Source organism: Spermophilus citellus (genome assembly GCF_964194105.1).
Source record: "Spermophilus citellus genome assembly, chromosome: 1".
Taxonomy (NCBI): Eukaryota; Metazoa; Chordata; class Mammalia; order Rodentia; family Sciuridae; genus Spermophilus; species Spermophilus citellus.
Genome location: NC_138182.1, coordinates 76,026,056 through 76,048,967, shown reverse-complemented (window position 1 = coordinate 76,048,967; position 22,912 = coordinate 76,026,056). Strand labels below are relative to the sequence as shown.

Below are 22,912 nucleotides of genomic sequence, written 5' to 3'. Positions count from 1 at the left end.
CTGAATCTGGTTTTGAACTCACAATGCTCCTCTCTGTCTCCCCCGCAACTGGGATTACAGGAATGCACCACAGCACGGGCTGATACATTCTTTTTTAAAATGAGTCATTATCAACTTACTTTCCTACCCTGGGGAGGTGGCATACACCAGCTACTCAGAGGCTAAGGCTGGATACATTGCTGGCTTGGAACTTGCAATCCTCCTAAGTAAAATTTTTAAAAGATGAGGAGGATATAGCTTAGTGGTAGAGCATCCCCGAGTTCAATCCTTAATACCTTGGTTTAAAAAGATTTTTTTTTTTGTATGATCAAAATTTATTGTCCTTGGGCTGGGGATGTGGTTCAAGCGGTAGCGCGCTAGCCTGGCATGCGTGCGGCCCAGGTTCGATCCTCAGCACCACATACCAACAAAGATGTTGTGTCCGCCGAGAACTAAAAAATAATAAATATTAAAAAATTTAAAAAAAAATTATTGTCCTATTTATGATAGAGTAGATGACTGACTTGCCCTTCTTCAAGACACCTCGCTTCTGTCAGCCTACAGCATCATTGGTGATAACATAAAGGTGCGGTCCATCAGTACCAGGCTAGTTACTTATTCACAGCCACCTCTCTTTCAGGTGTCCTATTTTTTCAGCCTTGTTATAACTAATTAGTATTAGATTATATACCACTACCTGTAATACTGTTGGAAATATATGTATTCACTCACTGTTGTAACTTGTAACTTCCCATTCTATTAAAATTAATGCGCCTCTGTTGATCATTTTAACTGTAATACCAATTGAACACTAATATTCTGGCTAGAGAGAGAGAGACACCCAAGTATGCACTCTGTGCAAGTCCATGTTCTATGGCTGCTGTGCCTGGGAGGCATTTATGTGACATACATCTTGTACTTCCTGGTTTTTACAACCATCTCCAATGCAAAACATTATTTAGAAACTTGTACATAGACTAAGGAAAACATCATAACGTATGAACAGTAGAAAGACAGGTGACTTATAAATGAAAGCTGTCGTTGTGCATTTCAAATATAAAATGAAGAAACTATGCATTCCTGCAAACATAATCTTTTTACATTTATTCACACACATACATACAGAATCTATAATAAATTAAACAGAATTCACAAGAAATATATATCTTTGACAGGAAAATCAGTATTCATGATTATAGTCACACAAGGATCATTACAAGTCTGTGTCCATTAGGACATTACCATCCTTGTCCTTAACTCGTACTCGACCAGATGTATACTTGGTTTCTTGATGACCATTTGTATAGACAGTTTTAACAGTGCCATCTGGATATTCTCTTCTCTTGAACTGGGAGGTATGGAGTTCTCTTTGGCCATTATTAAACTCTATGATTTTGTTGCCATCACTGTAAAAATTAAAATAGAATTTCTTTAAAAATATGTAATAGGGCTGAGGCGTAACTCGGTGGCAGAGCACTGGCCTAGCATGCCTAGCCTGGGTTCAATCCCAGCACCACTAAAAAAAGAAAAAGAAAAATGTGCACACAAAGGGGAAGAAAACTCCTTAAAAGTAACCTTTTGATTCTGCAGTTATTTTTCTTGTGGACAATACCTTTAGTCCTTATTACAGCTCCATGTTCTTTCTATAGAATTTCTGCTGCAGGCTAACAGCTTCAGTTATCAGATAAAGTTTGCTTTAATAAACATTTTTACTACAAAAATGCCTGGTTTTTTTAATGTTATGTGTGTTCTGCTTCTAAAAAGTTGATCATTATATTAAAATCTAGCTATTTTGGAGTTTTTGTGGTTTTGTTTTGACCCTCCTTTCACTAAGTTAAAAGCATCCAAGTGCTTGTTCTGTATCAGGTGGGGAAGAAAGCTGTACTTGGGAAGGGCATGATTAGACTTAGGACAGCCTATTTTGAAACAATGAAAAAAGGCCAATAGGCCATGATAGCACACATTTTAATCCCAGTTACTTGGGAGACTAAGGCAGCAGGCTCTCCAGTTCAGGCCAACCTCAACAACTGAAATCCTGCCTCAAAAAAGGGGGGCTGAGGGCTGGGGTTGTGGTTCAGCAGTGGAGCGCTCGCGCGAGGCCCTGGGTTTGGTCCTCAGCACCCCATACAGGGGTAAACAGGTGAAGTAGGGGTGTTGTGTCCAACTACAACTAAAAAATAAATGAAAAGGGGGGGACTGAAGATGTAATAACTCATGATAGCCTCAGGGCTCAATCCCTAGTACCACAATAAAATTTTTTTTTAAAGCAGAGAATGAAAAAATTAACACCAAGTTGATTGCCTGATGTGTGGACATTCAAACTGAACTCTGACACAAGTCTAATGAGAAGTATAGGCTGGGATAGAAGACTAGGAATCACCACTTCTGAACAAAGACTGGTACTAGTACTGTGTGGTTTCTTCTTTTCCTACAAATGTAATGGCTGCATGAGGAGTACATGTATGGGGACTCCAAAGCCATTCTGAGAAGCTACTGCTTACCCAGGAGATTCCTGCCCTCCACAGTGTCAGCAGCATTTAAAACCTGATCAGAGTGCTCGCTTCGGCAGCACATATACTAAAATTGGAACGATACAGAGAAGATTAGCATGGCCCCTGCGCAAGGATGACACGCAAATTCGTGAAGCGTTCCATATTTTTAAGAATAAAAAAAAAAGAAAATAAAAACTGATCAGAAACATAAATTACTGGAGTAGGGGACTCATCAAGATAACCCTGAACAATCCAGTTGATTTTAATGTACACTAAATTTTGAGAACCACTGCTATAAATTAGAAATGCCAAAATAATCCTGGGATTTGTCTGTGAAAAAATGGAAAAAGACTGGTTGTGAGTTAGTACTTGGATAAACAGGTATATAAATTTTTTTGTATCATATTCTCTACATTTTATTACACAAAATTTCAAATGTAAGAAAAAAATCTTAATTTTCTGATAGCACTTGAAGTATATAGTATATACGTTTTTCCTCTAATTTTAAAACAGACTGCTACTTATTTACTTGAATACCAGATGAAGTTTCCAGTCAGGGTAAGGGCCTAAATGACCATAAGAAGTGTCTATGTTATCTAAATGAGTGATTTTTTTTTTAAATTTTGTAAATACAGGAGTTCAAACTCAGAGCCTCATATACACAAGGCAAGCAAACAGTCTACCACTGAGCTATAGCCCCAGTTATTAAGTGTTTTTACCTTGTTTTTTTGCCAAGTTTATATCATAGAATTCAGTTAGTTAAATATAACTAACATTTAAGATAATAGGTACTTTCAATCTCTAAGAAAGGGAGAAAAACAGAAAACAGGATTTGGTAGTTTCATTATGGTTGCAATTAAAATGGTGAGGATAATAAACTATTATGGATTGGGCAGGCAAGGCCATGAAACATTATCTTTGAGAAAGGTGACACTCATGGAGTGAGGGGGGGAGGTAACCAGGGACTGAACTCAGGGGCACTTGCCCACTGAGCCACATCCCCAGCCCTATTGTATTTAGAGACAGGGTCTCAATAAGTTGCTTACTGCCTCACTTTTGCTGAGTCTGGCTTTGAACTTGTGATCCTCCTGTCTCAGGCCTCCCCAACCGCTGTGATTACAGATGAGGTTGTAATTTTAAAAGAACTGGGTCAGAGAGGCCACTTAAACAGACTTAAGAGGTGCAGAAATTCAGAACACAAGCAAGAGAGAAAAGAGGGTTGAATTTACATACTGCTGCCATAGTTTAGTTTGTGATTCTTAAAATTTTACCGGGTACTGCCTGCCTTCTTTGTGTCTCATTTCAATGTTTTCAAATTTTAACTTACTTTTTTTTTAAATTCATTTTTCACTTCTTAATATTTTTTTTAGTTGTTGGTGGACGAGACAGATCGCTCAGGCTCGGGGCTGGAGAACCAGTGGAGAATACTCCTAGGGGCTCGCTCCTGGCAAGGCGTGCGCCGGGCTCTGAGCGGCCGGATTCCGGTTCCCGGGGCTGCTTTGGCCCAGGGCTGGGGAACCTGCGGAGACTGCGTGTTGAGGCCAGCTCCAAGTGGAGCGTGCGCTGAGCTCGGGGCGGCTGGGTTCTGACTCCCGAACAGTTTTGGCCCGGGGCTGGGGAGCCCGCGGGGGTTGCTCCTTGGAGCCTGCTCCTAGCGGAGCGTGAGCCGGAATCGGAGAGGCTGGGTTCTGGCTCCCGAAGCTGCTTTGGCCCAGGGTTGGGGAACTTGCGGTGACTGCTTCTCGGTCCGGGTCCTGCTGGGTGCTGTGGGGGCCAGGGGGGCAGAGTGGAGCTGCCACCTGCGCCCAGAGCAGGCCAGTGACCCGCCGGCGTGGTATCAAGACACCCCAACTGTAGCTGGGGACGAAGAGAGTAGCCGCCCACGCCTAGAACAGGACCAGCGACACAATGGCGCGGTAGCCAAGTCACCCCATTTGGAGTAGGGGCTGTGCAGAGCCGCCGTCTGAGCCTGCAAGGTAGGCAGACCTGCGACCCACTGGCAGGACAGGCCCGGTAACCTGCCAGCGTGGTGGACACGTAGCACCGAGGCAGTCACATCACACTGGTTGGAGTGGGGGTGGAGCAGAGCCACTGCCCGTGTCCGGAAAAGGCCCAGCGACCCGTTGGAGAGACAGTCAGGTACCCCCATTGGGAGTGGGGGCTGAGCAGAACTGCCGCCCGAGCCCGCAAGGTAGGCAGACCTGCGACCCACCGGCGGAACAGGCCTAGAGGCCTGCCAGCGTGGTAGACACGTCACACCAATTGGAGTAGGGGCCGAGCAGAGCCGCCACCCACATCCGGATCAGGACCAACGACCCGAGGGCGAGGTAGTTACGTCACCACAATTGGAGTGCGGGCAGAGCAGAGCTGCCACCCGTGCCCGCAGGGTGGGCAGACCTGCGACCGACCAGAATGGTAGACAGATCACCCTAATTAGAGGAGGAGCACAGCCACTACCCGCCCTGCAAGGGAGATTTTCCAACTATACAAGAGCAATATAAATAAATAGGGGGAAAATTTCAAAAACACAACAGTTTCACCAAGCAGAAAGAAACGCGAGCAGTATGAAAAGACAAGGAAAGAAAGGACCACAAGCAATGCAGGTCAACTCAACTTTAGAAGAGGTAATAGCTGCAACAGATGGAATGTCAGATAAAGAGTTCAGGATATACATGCTTCAGATGATCTGGAGTCTCAAGGAAGACATGAGACAGCAAAATCAGACAATGAAAGATCACTTTGACAAGGAACTACATAAACAAATCCAGGAAGTAAAAGATCAATTACACAGGGAGATAGAGGTAATAAAAAACAAACAAATAGAAATCCTAGAAATGCAGGAAGCAATAAACCAACTTAAAAACTCAATTGAGAATACTACCAGCAGAGTAGATCACTTAGAAGATAGAACATCAGACAATGAAGACAAAGTATTTCAACTTGAAAAGAACATAGACAGCTCAGCAAGACTGCTAAGAAACCATGAGCAGAACATCCAAGAATTATGGGATAACATTAAAAGACCAAACTTAAGAGTCATTGGGATACAGGAAGGCACAGAGCTCCAAACCAAAGGAATAAACAATCTATTCAATGAAATAATACAAGAAAACTTCCCAGACTTGAAGAATGAGACAGAATCCCAAATCCTAGAAGCCTACAGGACGCCGAATGTGCAAAATCATAAGAGATCCACACCTAGACACATTATAATGAAGATGCCCAACATACAGAATAAGGAGAGAATTTTAAAAGCTACAAGAGAAAGGAAGCAGATTACATTTAGGGGTAAACCAATCAGGATAACAGCTGATCTCTCAACACAGACTCTGAAAGCTAGAAGATCCTGGAATAACATATTTCAAACACTGAAAGAAAATGGGTTCCAACCAAGAATCGTGTATCCGGCGAAATTAAGCTTCAGGATGGAAGATGAAATTAAAACCTTCCACGATAAACAAAAGTTAAAAGCATTTGCAGCTAGAAAACCATCTCTTCAAAACATCCTTGGCAAAACATTACAGGAAGAGGAAATGGAAAATAACAATGAAAACCAACAGTGGGAGGTAGGACAGTGAAGGGGGGAAAGTAATCAAAGAGGAAAACAAATCAGGTTTAGTAACATTAATAAACAAATATGGCTGGAAGAACAAACCATATCTCAATAATAACCCTAAATGTTAATGGCTTAAACTCACCAATTAAGAGACACAGGCTAGTTGAATGGATCACAAAACAAGACCCAACAATATGCTGCCTACAGGAGATGCATTTGATAGGAAAAGATATACATAGACTGAAGGTGAAAGGTTGGGAAAAATCATACCACTCATATGGACTGCGGAAACAAGCAGGAGTGTCCATACTCATATCTAATAAAATAGATTTCAAGCCAAAGTTAATCAAAAGGGATAAAGAGGGACACTACATACTACTCAAGGGAACCATACACCAACAAGACATAACAATCATAAATATATATGTCCCAAACAATGGTGCAGCTATGTTCGTCAAGCAAACTCTTCTCAAGTTCAAGAGTCTAACAGACCACCATACAATAATCATGGGAGACTTCAACACACCTCTCTCACCACTGGACAGATCTTCCAAACAAAAGTTAAATAAGGGAACTATAGAACTCAATAACACAACTAACAACCTAGACTTAATTGACATATATAGAATATACCACCGAACATCAAGCAGTTACACTTTTTTCTCAGCAGCACATGGATCCTTCTCAAAAATAGATCATATATTATGTCACAGGGCAACTCTTAGACAATATAAAGGAGTAGAGATAATACCATGCATCTTATCTGATCATAATGGAATGAAACTGAAAATCAACGATAAAAGAAGGAAGGAAAAATCATGCATCACTTGGAGAATGAACAATAGGTTACTGAATGATCAATGGGTTTTAGAAGACATCAAGGAGGAAATTAAAAACTTCTTAGAGTTAAATGAAAACATAGACACAACATATCGGAATCTATGGGACACATTGAAAGCAGTTCTAAGAGGAAAAGTCATTGCTTGGAGTTCATTCCTTAAAAAAAAGAAAAAAACCAACAAATAAATGATCTCATACTTCATCTCAAAATCCTAAAAAAGAAGAGCAAAACAACAGCAAAAGAAGTAGAAGGCAAGAAATAATTAAAATCAGAGCTGAAATTAATGAAATCGAAACAAAAGAAACAATTGAAAAAATTGACAAAACTAAAAGTTGGTTCTTTGAAAAATAAATAAAATCGGCAGACCCTTAGCCATGCTAATGAAGAGAAGAAGAGAGAGAACTCAAATTACTAGCATACGGGATGAAAAAGGCAATATCACAACAGACACTTCAGAAATACAGAAGATAATCAGAAATTATTTTGAATCCTTATACTCCAATAAAATAGAAGATAGTGAAGGCATAGATAAATTTCTTAAGTCATATGATCTGCCCAGATTGAGTCAGGAGGATATAGACAACCTAAACAGACCAATAACAATAGAGGAAATAGAAGAAACCATCAAAAGACAACCACCTAAGAAAAGCCCAGGACCGGATGGGTATACAGCAGAGTTTTACAAAACCTTTAAAGAGGAACTAACACCAATACTTTTCAAGCTATTTCAGGAAATAGAAAAAGAGGGAGAACTTCCAAATACATTCTACGAGGCCAACATCACCCTGATGCCTAAACCAGACAAAGACACTTCAAAGAAAGAAAACTACAGACCAATATCTCTAATGAACCTAGATGCAAAAATCCTCAATAAAATTCTGGCGAATCGGATTCAAAAACATATCAAAAAAATTATACACCATGATCAAGTAGGATTCATCCCTGGGAATCAAGGCTGGTTCAATATACGGAAATCAATAAATGTTATTCACCACATCAATAGACTTAAAAATAAGAACCATATGATCATCTCGATAGATGCAGAAAAAGCATTCGACAAAGTACAGCATCCCTTTATGTTCAAAACTCTAGAAAAATTAGGGATAACAGGATCATACCTCAACATTGTAAAAGCAATCTATGATAAGCCACAGGCCAGCATCATTCTGAATGGAGAAAAATTGAAGGCATTCCCTCTAAGATCTGGTACAAGACAGGGATGCCCTCTCTCACCACTTCTGTTCAACATAGTCCTCGAAACACTGGCCAGAGCAATTAGACAGACGAAAGAAATTAAAGGCATAAAAATAAGAAAAGAAGAAGTTAAATTATCACTATTTGCAGATGACATGATTCTATACCTAGCAGACCCAAAAGGGTTTACAAAGAAACTATTAGAGCTAATAAATGAATTCAGCAAAGTGGCAGGATATAAAATCAACACGCATAAATCAAATGCATTCCTGTATATCAGTGACAAATCCTCTGAAACGGAAATGAGGACAACTACTCCATTCACAATATCCCCCCAAAAAATAAAATACTTGGGAATCAACCTAACAAAAGAGGTGAAAGACTTATACAATGAAAACTACAGAACCCTAAAGAGAGAAATAGAAGAAGACCTTAGAAGATGGAAAAATATACCCTGTTCATGGATAGGCAGAATTAACATCATCAAAATGGCGATATTACCAAAAGTTCTCTATAAGTTCAATGCAATGCCAATCAAAATCCCAACAGCATTTCTTGTAGAAATAGATAAAACAATCATGAAATTCATATGGAATAATAAAAGACCCAGAATAGCAAAAACAATGCTAAGCAGGAAGTGTGAATCACGCGGTATAGCGATAACAGACTTCAAACTATACTACAGAGCAATAGTAACAAAAACAGCATGGTACTGGTACCAAAACAGGCGGGTGGACCAATGGTACAGAATAGAGGACACAGTAACCAATCCACAAAACTACAACTATCTTATATTTGATAAAGGGGCTAAAAGCATGCAATGGAGGAAGGATAGCATCTTCAACAAATGGTGCTGGGAAAACTGGAAATCCATTTGCATCAAAATGAAACTGAATCCCTTTCTCTCGCCATGCACAAAAGTTAACTCAAAATGGATCAAGGAGCTTGATATTAAATCAGAGACACGGCATCTGGTAGAAGAAAAAGTTGGCTATGATCTACATACTGTGGGGGTGGGCTCCAAATTCCTTAATAGGACACCCATAGCGCAAGAGTTAACAACTAGAATCAACAAATGGGACTTACTCAAACTAAAAAGTTTTTTCTCAGCAAAAGAAACAATAAGAGAGGTAAACAGGGAGCCTACATCCTGGGAACAAATCTTTACTCCACACACTTCAGATAGAGCCCTAATATCCAGAGTATACAAAGAACTCAAAAAATTAGACAATAAGATAACAAATAACCCAATCAACAAATGGGCCAAGGACCTGAACAGACACTTCTCAGAGGAGGACATACAATCAATCAATAAGTACATGAAAAAATGCTCACCATCGCTAGCAGTCAGAGAAATGCAAATCAAAACCACCCTAAGATACCATCTCACTCCAGTAAGATTGACAGCCATTATGAAGTCCAACAACAACAAGTGCTGGAGAGGATGCGGGGAAAAGGGTACACTTGTTCATTGTTGGTGGGACTGCAAATTGGTGCAGCCAATTTGGAAAGCAGTATGGAGATTTCTTGGAAAGCTGGGAATGGAACCACCATTTGACCCAGCTATTCCCCTTCTCGGTCTATTCCCTGAAGACCTTAAAAGAGCATGCTACAGGGACACTGCTACATCGATGTTCATAGCAGCACAATTCACGATAGCAAGATTGTGGAACCAACCTAGATGCCCTTCAATAGATGAATGGATAAAAAAAATGTGGCATTTATACACAATGGAGTATTACTCTGCATTAAAAAATGACAGAATCATAGAATTTGGAGGGAAATGGATGGCATTAGAGCAGATTATGCTAAGTGAAGCTAGCCAATCCTTAAAAAACAAATGCCAAATGACTGCTTTGACATAAGGGCAGTAACCAAGGACAGGGTAGGGAGGAAGAGCTTGAGAAGATTAACATTAAACAGGGATGAGAGGTGGGAGGGAAAGGGAGTGAGAAGGGAAATCGCATGGAAATGGAAGGTGATCCTCAGGGTTTTACAAAATTGCATATAAGAGGAAATGAGGGGTAAGAGAAGAATAATACAAGTGGAAGAAATGATTTACAGTAGAGGGGGTAGAGAGAGAAAAGGGGAGGGGAGGGGAGGGGGGATAGTAGAGAATAGGATAGACAGCAGAATACATCAGACACTAGAATGGCAATATGTTAATCAATGGAAGTGTAACTGATGTGATACAGCAATCTGTATACGGGGTAAAAATGGGAGTTCATAACCCACTTGAATCAAACTGTGAAATATGATATATTAAGAACTATGTAATGTTTTGAACGACCAACAATAAAAAAAAAAAAAAAGTTGTTGGTGGACCTTTATTTACTTATATTGCGGTGCGGAGAATTGAACCCACACGTGCTAGGCAAGTGCTCTACGACTGGAGCAACAACCCCAGCCCTATTTTGTATTTTATTTAGAGATAGCATCTCTCCAAGTTGCTTAGCACCTCATTTTTGCTGAGGCTGGCTTTGAACTTACGATCCTCCCTCCCGTTTCAGCCTCCCAAGTCACTGGGATTACAGGTGTGCGCCATGGTTCCCAGCACAAAAACTTACTTTTAAACAACTACTTGTCATTCCCCTTTCCTGAAATATTGTGTAGACTCAACTCTAAACTTGACAACATGTTACCTGACACTATTTCTTGGGTTTTGTTTTTTTTGGTATCAGGGACTGAACCAAAGGACACTTAACCACTAAGCCACATCCCCAGCCTTTTTCTTATTTTGAGCCAGGTTGGCTTTGAACTCCCAAACCTCTTGCCTCAGTCTCCCGAACTGCTGGGATACAGAAGGGTGCCACCATGCCTGGATTTATTTCTCACTATTTTTAACTTCAAAATGCTAACACTGTGATTCACCTGCTCTCTAAGTCTTTAACTTTGTTCTCTGATCTCACTGAAATTTTGAATGACATAAGTAAATGTTTTAGATTTTTAAAAATCCTATGGTAGTAAAAGTTGAACCATGTAAACAGAATCTGGAAACAAATTTAACAGATGCCATACCGTTGTACTCTGACAACTGTACCATCTGGGAAGATGCTTTCTTCTTGTCCATCAGCAAATAAGTTTTTAATAGTCTGGTCAGGAAACGTGATTTCTTTTCTTCCATCTGGGAAATGTTTTTCTGTTTTAAAAAGGTTACCATGAATCTTTTATTTTATTTTTAAAGAAAGGGAAGAATTCAATAAAGGAGGATAGAGCAAGTTTGTACCTATTTGTCCACTTGAAAAATGTAAGACCTCAAGTCCTTCTGGGTATGTAGTGTGAGTTGTCTGGGCAGCAGCATAGTAGTAGATCTGTAAAGACATAAGGTCAGGAAGCCCTTTTTCCCAAGATGGTTCAAATGGTTGAGCTTAAAGAAAACATCCCTGGGAAAACATACCACTCTTTCATCTGGCATGACCTGCTTCACGTCACCATTAAAGAAATTAACAGTAACACTCTTGCCATCAGCGCTTACTTCTTTCCGAGTCCCATTGGGAAATAGTATAAGTCGGCACCCATTCTTATAAACCTTTTCCACCTAAAAGAACACAAGATTATCTGTAGGTAAGATTTCCTCCTGAGACCACATAACCATAATATGCCAAATTCTAAGTGCCTGCTTTGAAATCTTTCATAATAAAAAGTAAAACATTGTCTGAAAAGTATAAAGATTTGGGGCTGGGGTTGTGGCTCAGTGGTAGAGTGCTCGCCTAGCATGCATGAGGCACTGGGTTCAATCCTCATCACCACATAAATGAAAAATAAAGATATTGCATCCACTTAAAACTAAAAAATAAATATTTTTTTTAAAAAAGTAAAGAAGATCCATTATTTCATTAGAGGTTTCAAACTGGTGATTTTTCAATTTGTTTATTCCTTTTCCATTTATTAGCTGGAATTCTCTAATAAAATAGAAAACCTTTCCTTATATCAATGATTTGTTACTTTCTGGAAAATCAAAATCTTTTGACTGTATTCTTTGTTGTCCTCTTGTTCAAGTTGAACACTGACTAAACTTTGGTCTTATAATTTCAATTCAAATGTATCAGATTTGATTATCTGAAAAAGCAGGTTTTGCATAAAACTAAAGGGGGGAAAAAAGCCCTCACACCTCTCTACAATATGCAGACCTTGTTTATAACCCTTTTTCATTTCCTCATTCAATGGGCATACCCAGCTGGGTATATCCAGTCAACTTTCCTAAGCACAAGACTCAAACTATGTAGGCTAGAATGAAGAGAGAGGCCCCTGTGTCAGGACCAACATAAGAAAGGCTGCAAAAGATGAGGGCTAGAATGAACTACAAAGGCTTAGCTCTGGCACAGGTTATAAAAGGGACTGTGTATTCCCTTCTTTTGCTATATCACTAAACTAGAAATGGCAACTAAATGCATATGACAGACACACTGAGCATTTTTTACAGTCCAAATGTTCAAGCCCCTACAGTCCTGAAGTTAAACCACTAATCCCAGCTACCTAGGAGACTGAGGCAGGAATATCACAAGGTCAAGACCAGCCTAGCAACTTAGTGTAACCCAGTCTCAAAATAATTTTTTTTTTAAATGGCTAAGTATAACTCAGCGGTTCAGCAGCACTCGTCTAGCATGCATAGAGGCCCTGAGTCCAACTCCCAGTATTGAGGGGGCGAAAAAAAAAATCAACTACAGTCAAGTACCACATGATAACATTTCCATCAATGATGGGTGACACATAGGACAGTGTTCTCCCATAATGATAATGCAACAGGAAAATCCTATCACCTAGCAATGTAGAGGTGGTAACAGTGCAATGGCATTACATGTTAGTGGTGATGCTGGTGTAAACAAACCTGCACTGATGGTTGTACAGAAAATTAAACATATATGATTATGGAAAATATGTAATACTTGATAACTATTTTACCAGTTTATATACTTTCTCTACATTTTTTACTGTTATTTTAGCATATACTCCTACTTATAAATTTACTGTGAGCAATGTGCATGTTCCACCAAGAACAGCCTCATAAATCTGCTTAATGCATCTTTTGATTGCATCATTTTCTCTTGTGCTTCATTTAATCTTGAGTAAACGTTCTGTTCATCACAGCCCTAAAATTATAGGACCCAGAGGTCCTATACATATATGACCATCTAGACTTATATAAGTACACTCTAATGTTCACATTATGATACAATCATTAACAACACAGATGAATGGATCCCTGTTATTATGCAACACATGACCATATTTTATAATCTAAGCATTCCACTCTATTTTAGCCAATGTTTATTTTTTAAATCATTCAGTATCTTTTTTTTAACCTTTCCATCAGGATGATTGATTTCTCCCTGAATTTCTTCTTTTTCTTCCTTCTTTTTATATTCAGAATCTGGGAAGTTTACCAGTTCAAGTGGCTCCCTGGGCAAGGCAGCCTGTAAGACAAGACATTTCAAGCAGCTTAAACATACACTTATTTCCAAAAGACAGATTTCTACCATTATAGGGTTCTAGGACTAGTACTCGGTGCTAAATATACAATGTTAAATAAAAGCCTCCCTTATACTAGTTTAGAAACTTAACATCAATATCAAGCCTGAGTAATCTATTTGAATATACAAAAATTAAAAAAGATTTACTTGTCCTTTATCCGAGCTGCCTAAATCACGAACAGGTACAGACTTGGATCTTTGAGATGGATTCCCTGCTAGGATAAAATTAAAGGGTTAGTTTCAAAATTTAAAATGTTAAAACAGAGGCTGTGGCTGTAGCTCAGTGGCATATGTGAGGCACTGGGTTCGATCCTCAGCATCACATAAAAATAAACAAAGGCAATATGTCCATCTACAATTAAAAAATTTTTTTTAATGTTAAAACTTACAAATACAGTCAAACATTTCTTTAATTTGTATCCTTTTGTGAACTATTGTCCTTTATCCTTTAACTAAGGAAATCTTAGTATTTTTCTCTACTGATTTGTAGGAGTTTACCATTATATGAATTCCAATATTTATACAAGTACTTATGGCTTCAGTGACCAATAAAGACAATGACAATATCTGTTTTCAGAGGATACACAGTGCAGAGGAAGAAACAAGGGCTGAAATAACAGACCCATGGTATTCTAAAGACAATCAACAAGGACTGTTAAGAGGCTGGTGTGGGGTACAGATAAAAGAGGCATTCAAGAATAAAGAGAATTTGGCTTGACCAGTATGTTCAAGTGGCAGCAGCCTAAGCTTTTTAGGTCATCGCCAGCACAGTAAATCATGTAACCCATACATTATAAAAATAAGTGCACACACTCTTAACATGACCCAGCATCCTCCTCCTGATACATACCCTGGAAAAGCCATATCAACAGGGCCCACTCTGTAGCCCTGTATATCATTCTGCAAACCTGGGGGAACCTAAATGCTCAGCAACAGGGACACTTAACTGTGGAAATATGCAGTGGGATCTGTAGAGCTCTTAAAATCAGTCACCCAGAGTTTTTAAGTATCAATGTACTTAAATCTTAAAATACTAAGAGAAAAAAAGCAAATTGCAGAATATAAAATATGTTATATCAATTTATGAACACAATGTAGCAAAATAATAAAAAGAAAAGTACAGAATATTATCAGGAATTACTACCTGTAGATGATGTACAGGGGCTTCAATTATATCTATAATGTTTTATTTCTTAAAGTGGTTATAAATTCTCCATTCTTTAAATTCTGAAATATTTTATTTAAAAAACATGCATCTTCTTACCTCGTGTTGGCAAATAATTTTTCTTACATTTTTCTACCTGGGTTCCTGAAGAAATGTGGCTCTTTTGAAATCGAATAGATGGGTTCTAAAGTATTAGAGATAATTGAATATAAAAGGAGTGTTAGTGTATACATCAGTAAACTGAGTGAAACTAGCAAAACTCAAGTTAGTGATAAGAACACTATAAGTCTGTTTATTCTTGTTTTCATTTTTTTATTATCACAGTAGGCTGAAGTGACCTACCTGTCATCTAGGAATGAACTGTACACATATATTCCTTTTATATATATTCATTCTTCAAAATACCATGTCAGAGAGCATAATCAGTGAGGTGAGCACAGGCCTCATGATCAGTCAGCCTCTTCCAGGAGCTGTCATACCCTCAAAGGCTAAACCTAGCTCTCCCTGAGAATTCACAATCTTGAACTTGGAGCTCCTACCACTAGGATGAGACCTCCCTGCTCTGTCTTGACCTTACTCCCTGAATCTATATTTTGTCCTGCCTCAGCTAGAAATCCCAATAAGCAAACCCTAGAATCTGACATTATGAATATCATCAATACCCACAATTACCAGCTAAGTGCAAAAATCAGAATTTCAAAGCATTCCACTTACAAAGATCCACAAGGTGGGGCATTCCACCTACAAAGGTCCACAAGGTGGGGCATTCCACCAACTAATTAGCCTTTAAAAACTCAATGCCATTTAATAAAATGCTAATATATTTCAGGATTAGACGCCTTGATTACCTTCAAATTACCTTAGCAAAACATATACAAAAGTACAACAAAGTGCTCATGGTGGTTAACTCTAAGTGAGTTTTCAGGTGTTTAATGTTATGATTTAGATCTTAAATGTCCCCCCCCCCCAAAATTTATGTGTTGAAGGCCTGGTCCCCAGATAAGAGAAATACTGGGAGGTTGTGGAAACTACTTAAGGATGGGGCCTATTGGGGGAAGTAGGTCCATGAAGGGAATATTGGGACCTGGGACCCATCCTTCTACCCTTTCACTTCTCTGCTACCACGAGGTAAGCAGCTCTGCTCAACTCATACTCCCCACCATAATGTCTGGCTTCACCACAGGCCCAAAACAATGGGGTCAAATGACCATGGAATAAAGCTGTGAGCTAAAATAAACTTTTCTTCCTTTTAATTGTTTATCTCAGATATTTTGTAACAGAGACAGAAAGCTGACTAACAATCATATTAGTCTTCATTTGTTCTCTATTTTGGTGCAGTTCCATAATAAAGTGTTAGTGGAGTAAAGGAGAATGCCACTTCCTTACCACCCATCTATCGTTCTATATCTCATTCCTCTAAAACTGACACTGACAATGCACAGCCTAACAGTTCATTAACTCATATATTTTTGTGATGTCCTCAGTACCTTGTAGCCTTATGCCTTCTAATACAGTTTAAATTCATGGTTCACTGTAGTCACTCTTGTCTTGCCAACTTCCACATACCTCTCTTATTTTGGCTTTCACTTGTGTGACCATGTGTTTGCTAAAATATAATTTTCTGCCACCTTACACCCAAAAAACTGAAGGAAAAAAAATTGTCTTTTCACTTATAGTCTCTAACCCAGGTAGGCCCCAGTAAAGCCCTGAATCAGCCTCCCTACCTCCACAATCCTCCTGCTTTCCACTCAGACAACTACTTTTCACTTTCTCCTTCCTCTTCAACCTCCTACAACTACTCCTCCACCCCCCTCAGCTAATGAGCATGCTTCAGCTTCCCTGAGAAAGTTAAAGCTTTAGAGGGGACCTACTACCAGCTGCCACCAGCATTAGCCTGTCATCAGGTACAGCAGCCTATACCTGGCCAGGACCAACCCTCCATTCATTCCCAGACCTACCCCTCATCTGTCCCAAGATGCCACTCTGGACATTCCCCTACTTTCTCCTGTATCAGCGTCTTCCTCTCCACTGAATCAATACCATAAACATACACATTTGTCCTCATCTGTTCATTTTCCTATCTTAAAAAACACAAAAATCCTTCTCTTCAGCCTCTACACACCTCACCACAGAGCTCTTGGGCTTTGTCTGTAACTGTATTGCATTCTCTCTTGTCAGGCTTTCACCTTCACTACTCCAAGACAACAGATTTATTGCTCACCGCAGTTATCTCAATTTGGTAAATCAGATGGCTGGTCTCAGTCCTTACTCTGCAGCAACAACCTATATAGTAAGGAACTCTCCTCTTCAAGGTACTTTCTTCATTTGCCTCAGGACACCACACTGGCCTCCATTCTACCTGCTGTCAGGCTGTTCACTCTCTTCATCCCTTGTTTCAGAGCTAGCTCTTCCCTATCCATTCACAGCCCCAGTGGTCTCCCCTGGCCTAATGCTTCAGCACACATTCAGAAGACCCCAAGGGCAACCCACAGCATATGTATAAATGCCACAGCAGCATCTCCACATAATGGCTAGACAGTATTTCCTACTTCCTTGACAACATCTGAGCTCCTAGTAGCCATACTCCCTGAAAATACTTGCTTTTCTTCAGGTTTCTTTTGGGCTCCATTAGGCCAAAAGCAAACTAAACAGTGATGGGAAGTTATTCTTAACTCCTCTTTTGCTGTCACATTCCTGTACCAGTTCATCAACAAATCTAGTCCACTTCAGATCTTCCAGTGCCGCTAACCAACCATCAAAACAATCCCTAACTGTGTTCCTGACAAGGCCCATTTTGCCCTCCCATCTATTCCTTCAGTCTGCAGCAGACAGTGTAAGCTTACTAAAATAAAGGGGCAGGCCACCCTGAGCCCCCAGGGGCTTGTAACTCACTCAAGAAAAGCCCAAGTGCTCATATGAACCTGTTAGGGCCTAGTGAACCCAACATGTTCCATCTCCCTCCAGTTCTGTCCCCAGCAGCTCTCCCACTCAGTTCCAATGCCTTATCCTCGCAGCATGTCCTTGCTTCCTCCTGCAAGCCATTCTTCTTTAGTAAGGAATCCTATCCAGCTATCCTATCCAAATGGTAGTACCCCATGCTCCACACCCCAACAGCTATCTCCACCAGTCTTGCTTTTTTCCCCTTAGTCCCATCACTATTTCATACCACACATTTATTAATCTATTCTATTTAAAATCTTTCTGCTGATATTAGAATTAATTCCATGAAGGCAAGGAATTTTGTCTGTTTTGCTCACTGCTGTACCCCCATATGCCTGCCACAGCCTGGTTATTCACATAGATAAATGAAAGACCAGTACCCTGATTAGAAAGAAGCCTTTAGGGCTGGGGATGTGGCTCAAGCGGTAGCGCGCTCGCCTGGCATGCGTGTGGCCCGGGTTCGATCCTCAGCACCACATACAAACAAAGATGTTGTGTCCGCCGAAAACTAAAAAAATAAATATTAAAAAATTCTCTCTCTCTCTCTCTTTAAAAAAAAAAAAAGAAAAAAAAAAAAAGAAAGAAAGAAGCCTATGTATGTGACTGCAAAAACCTGACATACATTTGGATCTTTTAAACTGAGGTTATCTAACCTATTGTAGAATACCTCCTTCCTCCTTTGTAAGAAGTATAAAAATAAATATGAAGGGCTGGGGTTATGGCTCAGTGATAGAGCACTCGCCTAGCACATGTGAGGCACTGGGTTCAATCCTCAGCACCCCATAAATAAAAGTATTATGCCCATCTACAACTAAAAAATATTTTTTAAAAAATTAAAATAAGTAAATAAATAAATTTGAGCTGGGCGGACTGCCTGTAATTCTAGTGACTTGTAATTCTAGTGACCTCAGGCTGAGGCTGAAGGATTACAAGTTCTAGACCAGCCTCAGCAACTTAGTGAGACTCTGTCTCAAAAAACAAAAAGGGCTAGAAATGCAGCTCAATGGTAAAGCACCCTTTGGTTAAATCTCCCGTACAATAAAATAAAATAAATTTGTCAAGTAACTGTATAGCAAAGCATACAGGACTGAACCCAGGGCCTTGCACTGCTAGGCAACTGCTCTACAAACTAAGCTATATCCCCAGCCCCCAAAAGAATTTTAATTATGGTAAAATACACATAACCTAAAAATCCACGAATTTTTTGTTTTTGTACTAGGAATTGAACAAAAGGGTGTTTTACCACTGAGCTAAATTATTGATTTTGAGAATGTGCCTTACTAAGTTGCTGAGGCTGGCCTTGAACTTGTGATCCTCCTGCCTCAGGCTCCAAGTGGCTGGTATTACAGGCATGCACCATGTCCATCCAGCTAAAATTCATCATCTTAACCATTGTTAAAGGTACACTTCAGTGTACATTCACACTGTTGTTGTATAACATCAGTTGTCCAACCATCTCTATAACCTTGTGATCTTATAAATCTATAATTTTTAACCCACTAAATACTAACTCCTTGTCCTCCAGTCCCTGGCATCTACCATTCCACTTTGTCTTTATGAATTTGAATGCTTGAATATTTACCATCACCCTCTGACCTCACAAAACCAGCTAGACTCCAAAACCTACCACAGACTCATCGTTTTTTGTGGCAGTCATACACTGGTAGGCCTTAGGGCTGCTCTCAATTGCTTCTGCTTTCTTCCAGGCATCAATTCGGAATCTTTCCATCACTTTTATCTCTTCCCGGAGATCCGTGTTCTCTTTGACTAACGTTTCTATCTGGCTTCTGAGACGACCGTGTGTGCTTGACCATTTTGCTTCCTTTCTTTTCAAATCTTCTTGTAAATCTGCTACTTGCTGTTTCAAAGCCTCTCCCCAGCAAAAAAAAAAAAAAAATTAGATTTAAAAGTAAAAGGACCAAAGAGACACATCAATGAAACAATAGCCCAAAACCAACATCAGAAAAGGCTTAGTCAATAAATGACTGGATATTTGGAGAAAGGAATAGGGAATCAGGTGAGACTTTCACTTTATATCATTAACAATTCTAGAAAGCAGAGACCACACCTCTTAGAAGCTGACTGTAATAACATGGCATGAGATAATAAAGGCCTAACCAAAGACAGTAATTGAAAGAAAAAGAAAGGGATCTATGAGCAATACCTGGTAAAGAAAAAATTATAGGAATTCATAAACAGAAGGAAAATTTTTGATAAAGGGTATACTGATTCCAAAGTCAAAACAACCTGACCTGAAAACTGATTTTATATGGAATTCATTGGAAGACACGGGTGTTAACAGAGTTTTCAATGGCCTAACTAAATAAGTAAAGAAACTACTGAAATGTGTAGAAGCAATGTGCAAGTAGACAAATAGAAATCAAGACTAATGTCGGGCAGCTGGGGTTGTGGCTCAGTGGTAGAGAGCTTGCCTACTAGCTTGTGTGAGGCACTTGGTTCAATTCTTAGCACTGCTAAGAAAAAATGCTCATCATCTCTAGCAATCAGAGAAATGCAAATTAAAACTACTCTAAGATACCATCTCACTCCAGTAAGAATGGCAGCCATGATGAAGACAAACAACAAGTGCTGGCAAAGATGCAGGGGAAAAAGGCACACTCACACATTGCTGGTGGGACTGCAAATTGGTGTCGCCAATTTGGAAAGCAGTATGGAGATTCCTTGGAAAGTTGGGAATGGAACCACCATTTGACCCATTCCTCTTCTCAGACTATACCCAAAAGACCTAAAAAGAGCATACTACAGGGACACAGCCACATCAATGTTTATAGCAGCACAATTCACAATGCTAGACTGTGGAGGTGCCCTTCAATGAATGAATGGATAAAAAAAATGTGGCATATATACACAATAGAATATTACTCAGCACTAAAAAATAATAAGATCATGGAATTTGCAGGGAAATGGATGGCATTAGAGCAGATTATGCTAAGTGAAGTTAGCCAATCCCCCCCCCCAAAAAAAACAAATGCCAAATATCTTCTCTGATATAAGGGGGGGTGACTCAAAATGGGGAAGAGAGGAAGAGCATGGGAAGATTACCTCTACATAGGGAAGAGGGGTGGGAGGGAAAGGGAGGGAGAAAGGGAATTGCATGGATGGTAGAAGGAGACCCTCACTGTTATACAAAATACATGTATGAAGATGTGAGAAAAAAAAAAGAATAATGTTACCCTAGATTAGGTAAAGAGAAGTGATGGGAGGGAAGGGGCTGGGGAGATAGGAAGGATAGTAGAATGAAATAGACATTATTATTACTGTGTGTATATATGTGAATGCATAACCAATGTGATTCTGCAACCTGTATACTCAGAAAAATGAGATATTATATCCCAGCTGCTTCAAATGTATGTGTCAAGGTCATTGTACTGTCATGTGTAACTAATTAAAACAAATTAAAAAATAAAAATAAAAATAAAATAAAAGTCCATCAACAACTAAAAAAAAATATTCAAAAAAAAAAAAAAAGACTGATGTCAGAACAAGGTAAGATCAGTCACCTATGGAGCACAAGCAATTTGCTGGAAGTGACCAAGCACTGAGAGAAAGGAGCACTGGCAGAAACAAGAGATCCCTCAGCAAGGGGGCTGAGTCATCAAAAGCCCTGACCACCTCAGTAACATGTGCACAAACACTCAGAAACTTGGCCCCATCTATTGCCTAGGCCACACAACAGCCAATAAAGTAGCCTGTAGGAGAGAGAATGACACAAGGGTTCAAAGCTCTCTCCTTCAAGAGTGCTATACCATCAACAGCACAGAATTGGACTTATTAAGGTCAAAGCTTTAATCCCAGTTGAATGCCTCAAAAGCTCCTGAACATCAAATTCCTTATGTAAAAAATTATAGAATATAACCAACAAGTGAGAAATTTCTCAAAAGCATTTTTATTATACAGGAAAATAGACTTTTAATACTAAAATGATAACAAGTCTAAATGGGTTAAGATTTCAAAAGCAATTGATATTTACAAAATATCTACTTTCAGGCACCATTAAAGGTCCTTGGAATATTAAGAGTAACACATCCCAGCCATTTAAGAGGTTGAGGCAGGAGGATCCAAGTTTGAGGCCAACCTCAGCAATTTCGTAAGACCATCAGCAAATTAACAAGACAGTCTCAAAATTAAAAAAAAAAAAAAAGGACTGGGGATGTAGCTCAGTGGCAAATCACCCTCTGATTCAATTCCCAGTACACACAAACAAACATACACACACACACACACACACACACACAACACATGCTTAGGCCCTCATGATAAACTATCTCAAGGGGAATATTAGCACAGGTAAGGGTAATGGGATATGCATGTGCAGAGCAGGAAAGCACAGTTGTGAATATGATGTGTATCCCCAACACAAGCCTGCAATAGATGGAGGACAAGCCTCTCTGCTCCCAGATTATCAAAAGGAGGGTGCCAGGCTAGGTGTGGTGGCACACACCTATAATCCCAGTGGCTCAGGAGGCTAAGGCAGAAGGATCTCAAGTTCAAAGCCAGCCTCAGCAAAACCAAGGTGCTAAGCAACTCAGTTGTGAGACCCTATGTCTCAATACAAAATAGGGCTGGGGATGTGGCTCAGTGTTCAAGTGCCCCTGAGTTCAATCCCTGGTATCACCTCCAAGAAAAGGAGGATGCCAGGCAAAAGTCACAGGGCAATAAGGGGGATAAATGAACATCAGGAGGACAAGAAGCTTCAAGAGAAGAGAGGCCAGGACATGTAAGAACTTGAGGCTTTTATAGTAAGAAAGAAGCAGAGGCATCAAAAAGTCTGAGCACAGAGAAGACATGGCCTCCTTCCTTAAGGAAAGAAGCCACATGAACAGGGCAAGAGTTGAGGCCAGGCACTTAGTAAATCTATTAACTCAGAGGTAGCAACTTGAATTGGGGTAGACTTTACTGACAGAAGAGTATAGAGTAAAAGAGAATGAGAAGCCTGGAGAAAGATTCTAGGTCTCTGACTTATGCACAGGGAAGGACAGTTGGGAGGCGACTTGTGAACATGCTGAGACTGAAGTGTCCGGCAGCCAGCTGGACAAACTTAACCAGTCACAGCAGTTGAGGCCAGGATGCAAGTTGGACCTTCAACAGATAAATGTTAACATAAACCTGGAAAATAAACTGAACACATTAGGGAAGGCCAAGCCTCTGGCTGACACTTCTACTGCCTCTGCTGTTGCCATATGCACCCCTCAATTCAAGAGAGGAAAAAGCAATAGAATCTGAGCCTTGCAGTAATCTAGGTTATAAGAAACC

The 22,912-nt window shown here is 39.8% G+C and overlaps 1 protein-coding gene across 5 annotated transcripts in view; it reads right to left on the bottom strand.

Annotated features, from left to right (window-relative positions):
* Window positions 1-1,068: 1,068 nt before the first annotated feature.
* The window catches only part of CPAP (centrosome assembly and centriole elongation protein), a 58,745-nt gene continuing 36,901 nt past the window's right edge, over window positions 1,069-22,912 (bottom strand). For 3 of the 5 annotated variants that reach the window (XM_081292153.1, XM_081292155.1, XM_081292154.1), the window contains exons 10-17: window positions 19,266-19,508; window positions 14,798-14,882; window positions 13,681-13,748; window positions 13,366-13,476; window positions 11,460-11,600; window positions 11,289-11,373; window positions 11,081-11,201; window positions 1,069-1,385 (exon numbers count right to left, since the gene is read on the bottom strand). In XM_081292153.1, coding sequence (XP_081148279.1) covers window positions 1,193-1,385; window positions 11,081-11,201; window positions 11,289-11,373; window positions 11,460-11,600; window positions 13,366-13,476; window positions 13,681-13,748; window positions 14,798-14,882; window positions 19,266-19,508 — 1,047 coding nt within the window. In that variant the 3' untranslated portion in view covers window positions 1,069-1,192. The remainder of the gene's footprint in view (window positions 1,386-11,080; window positions 11,202-11,288; window positions 11,374-11,459; window positions 11,601-13,365; window positions 13,477-13,680; window positions 13,749-14,797; window positions 14,883-19,265; window positions 19,509-22,912) is intronic. The other 2 variants (XM_081292156.1, XM_081292157.1) reach the window with 2 other exon arrangements.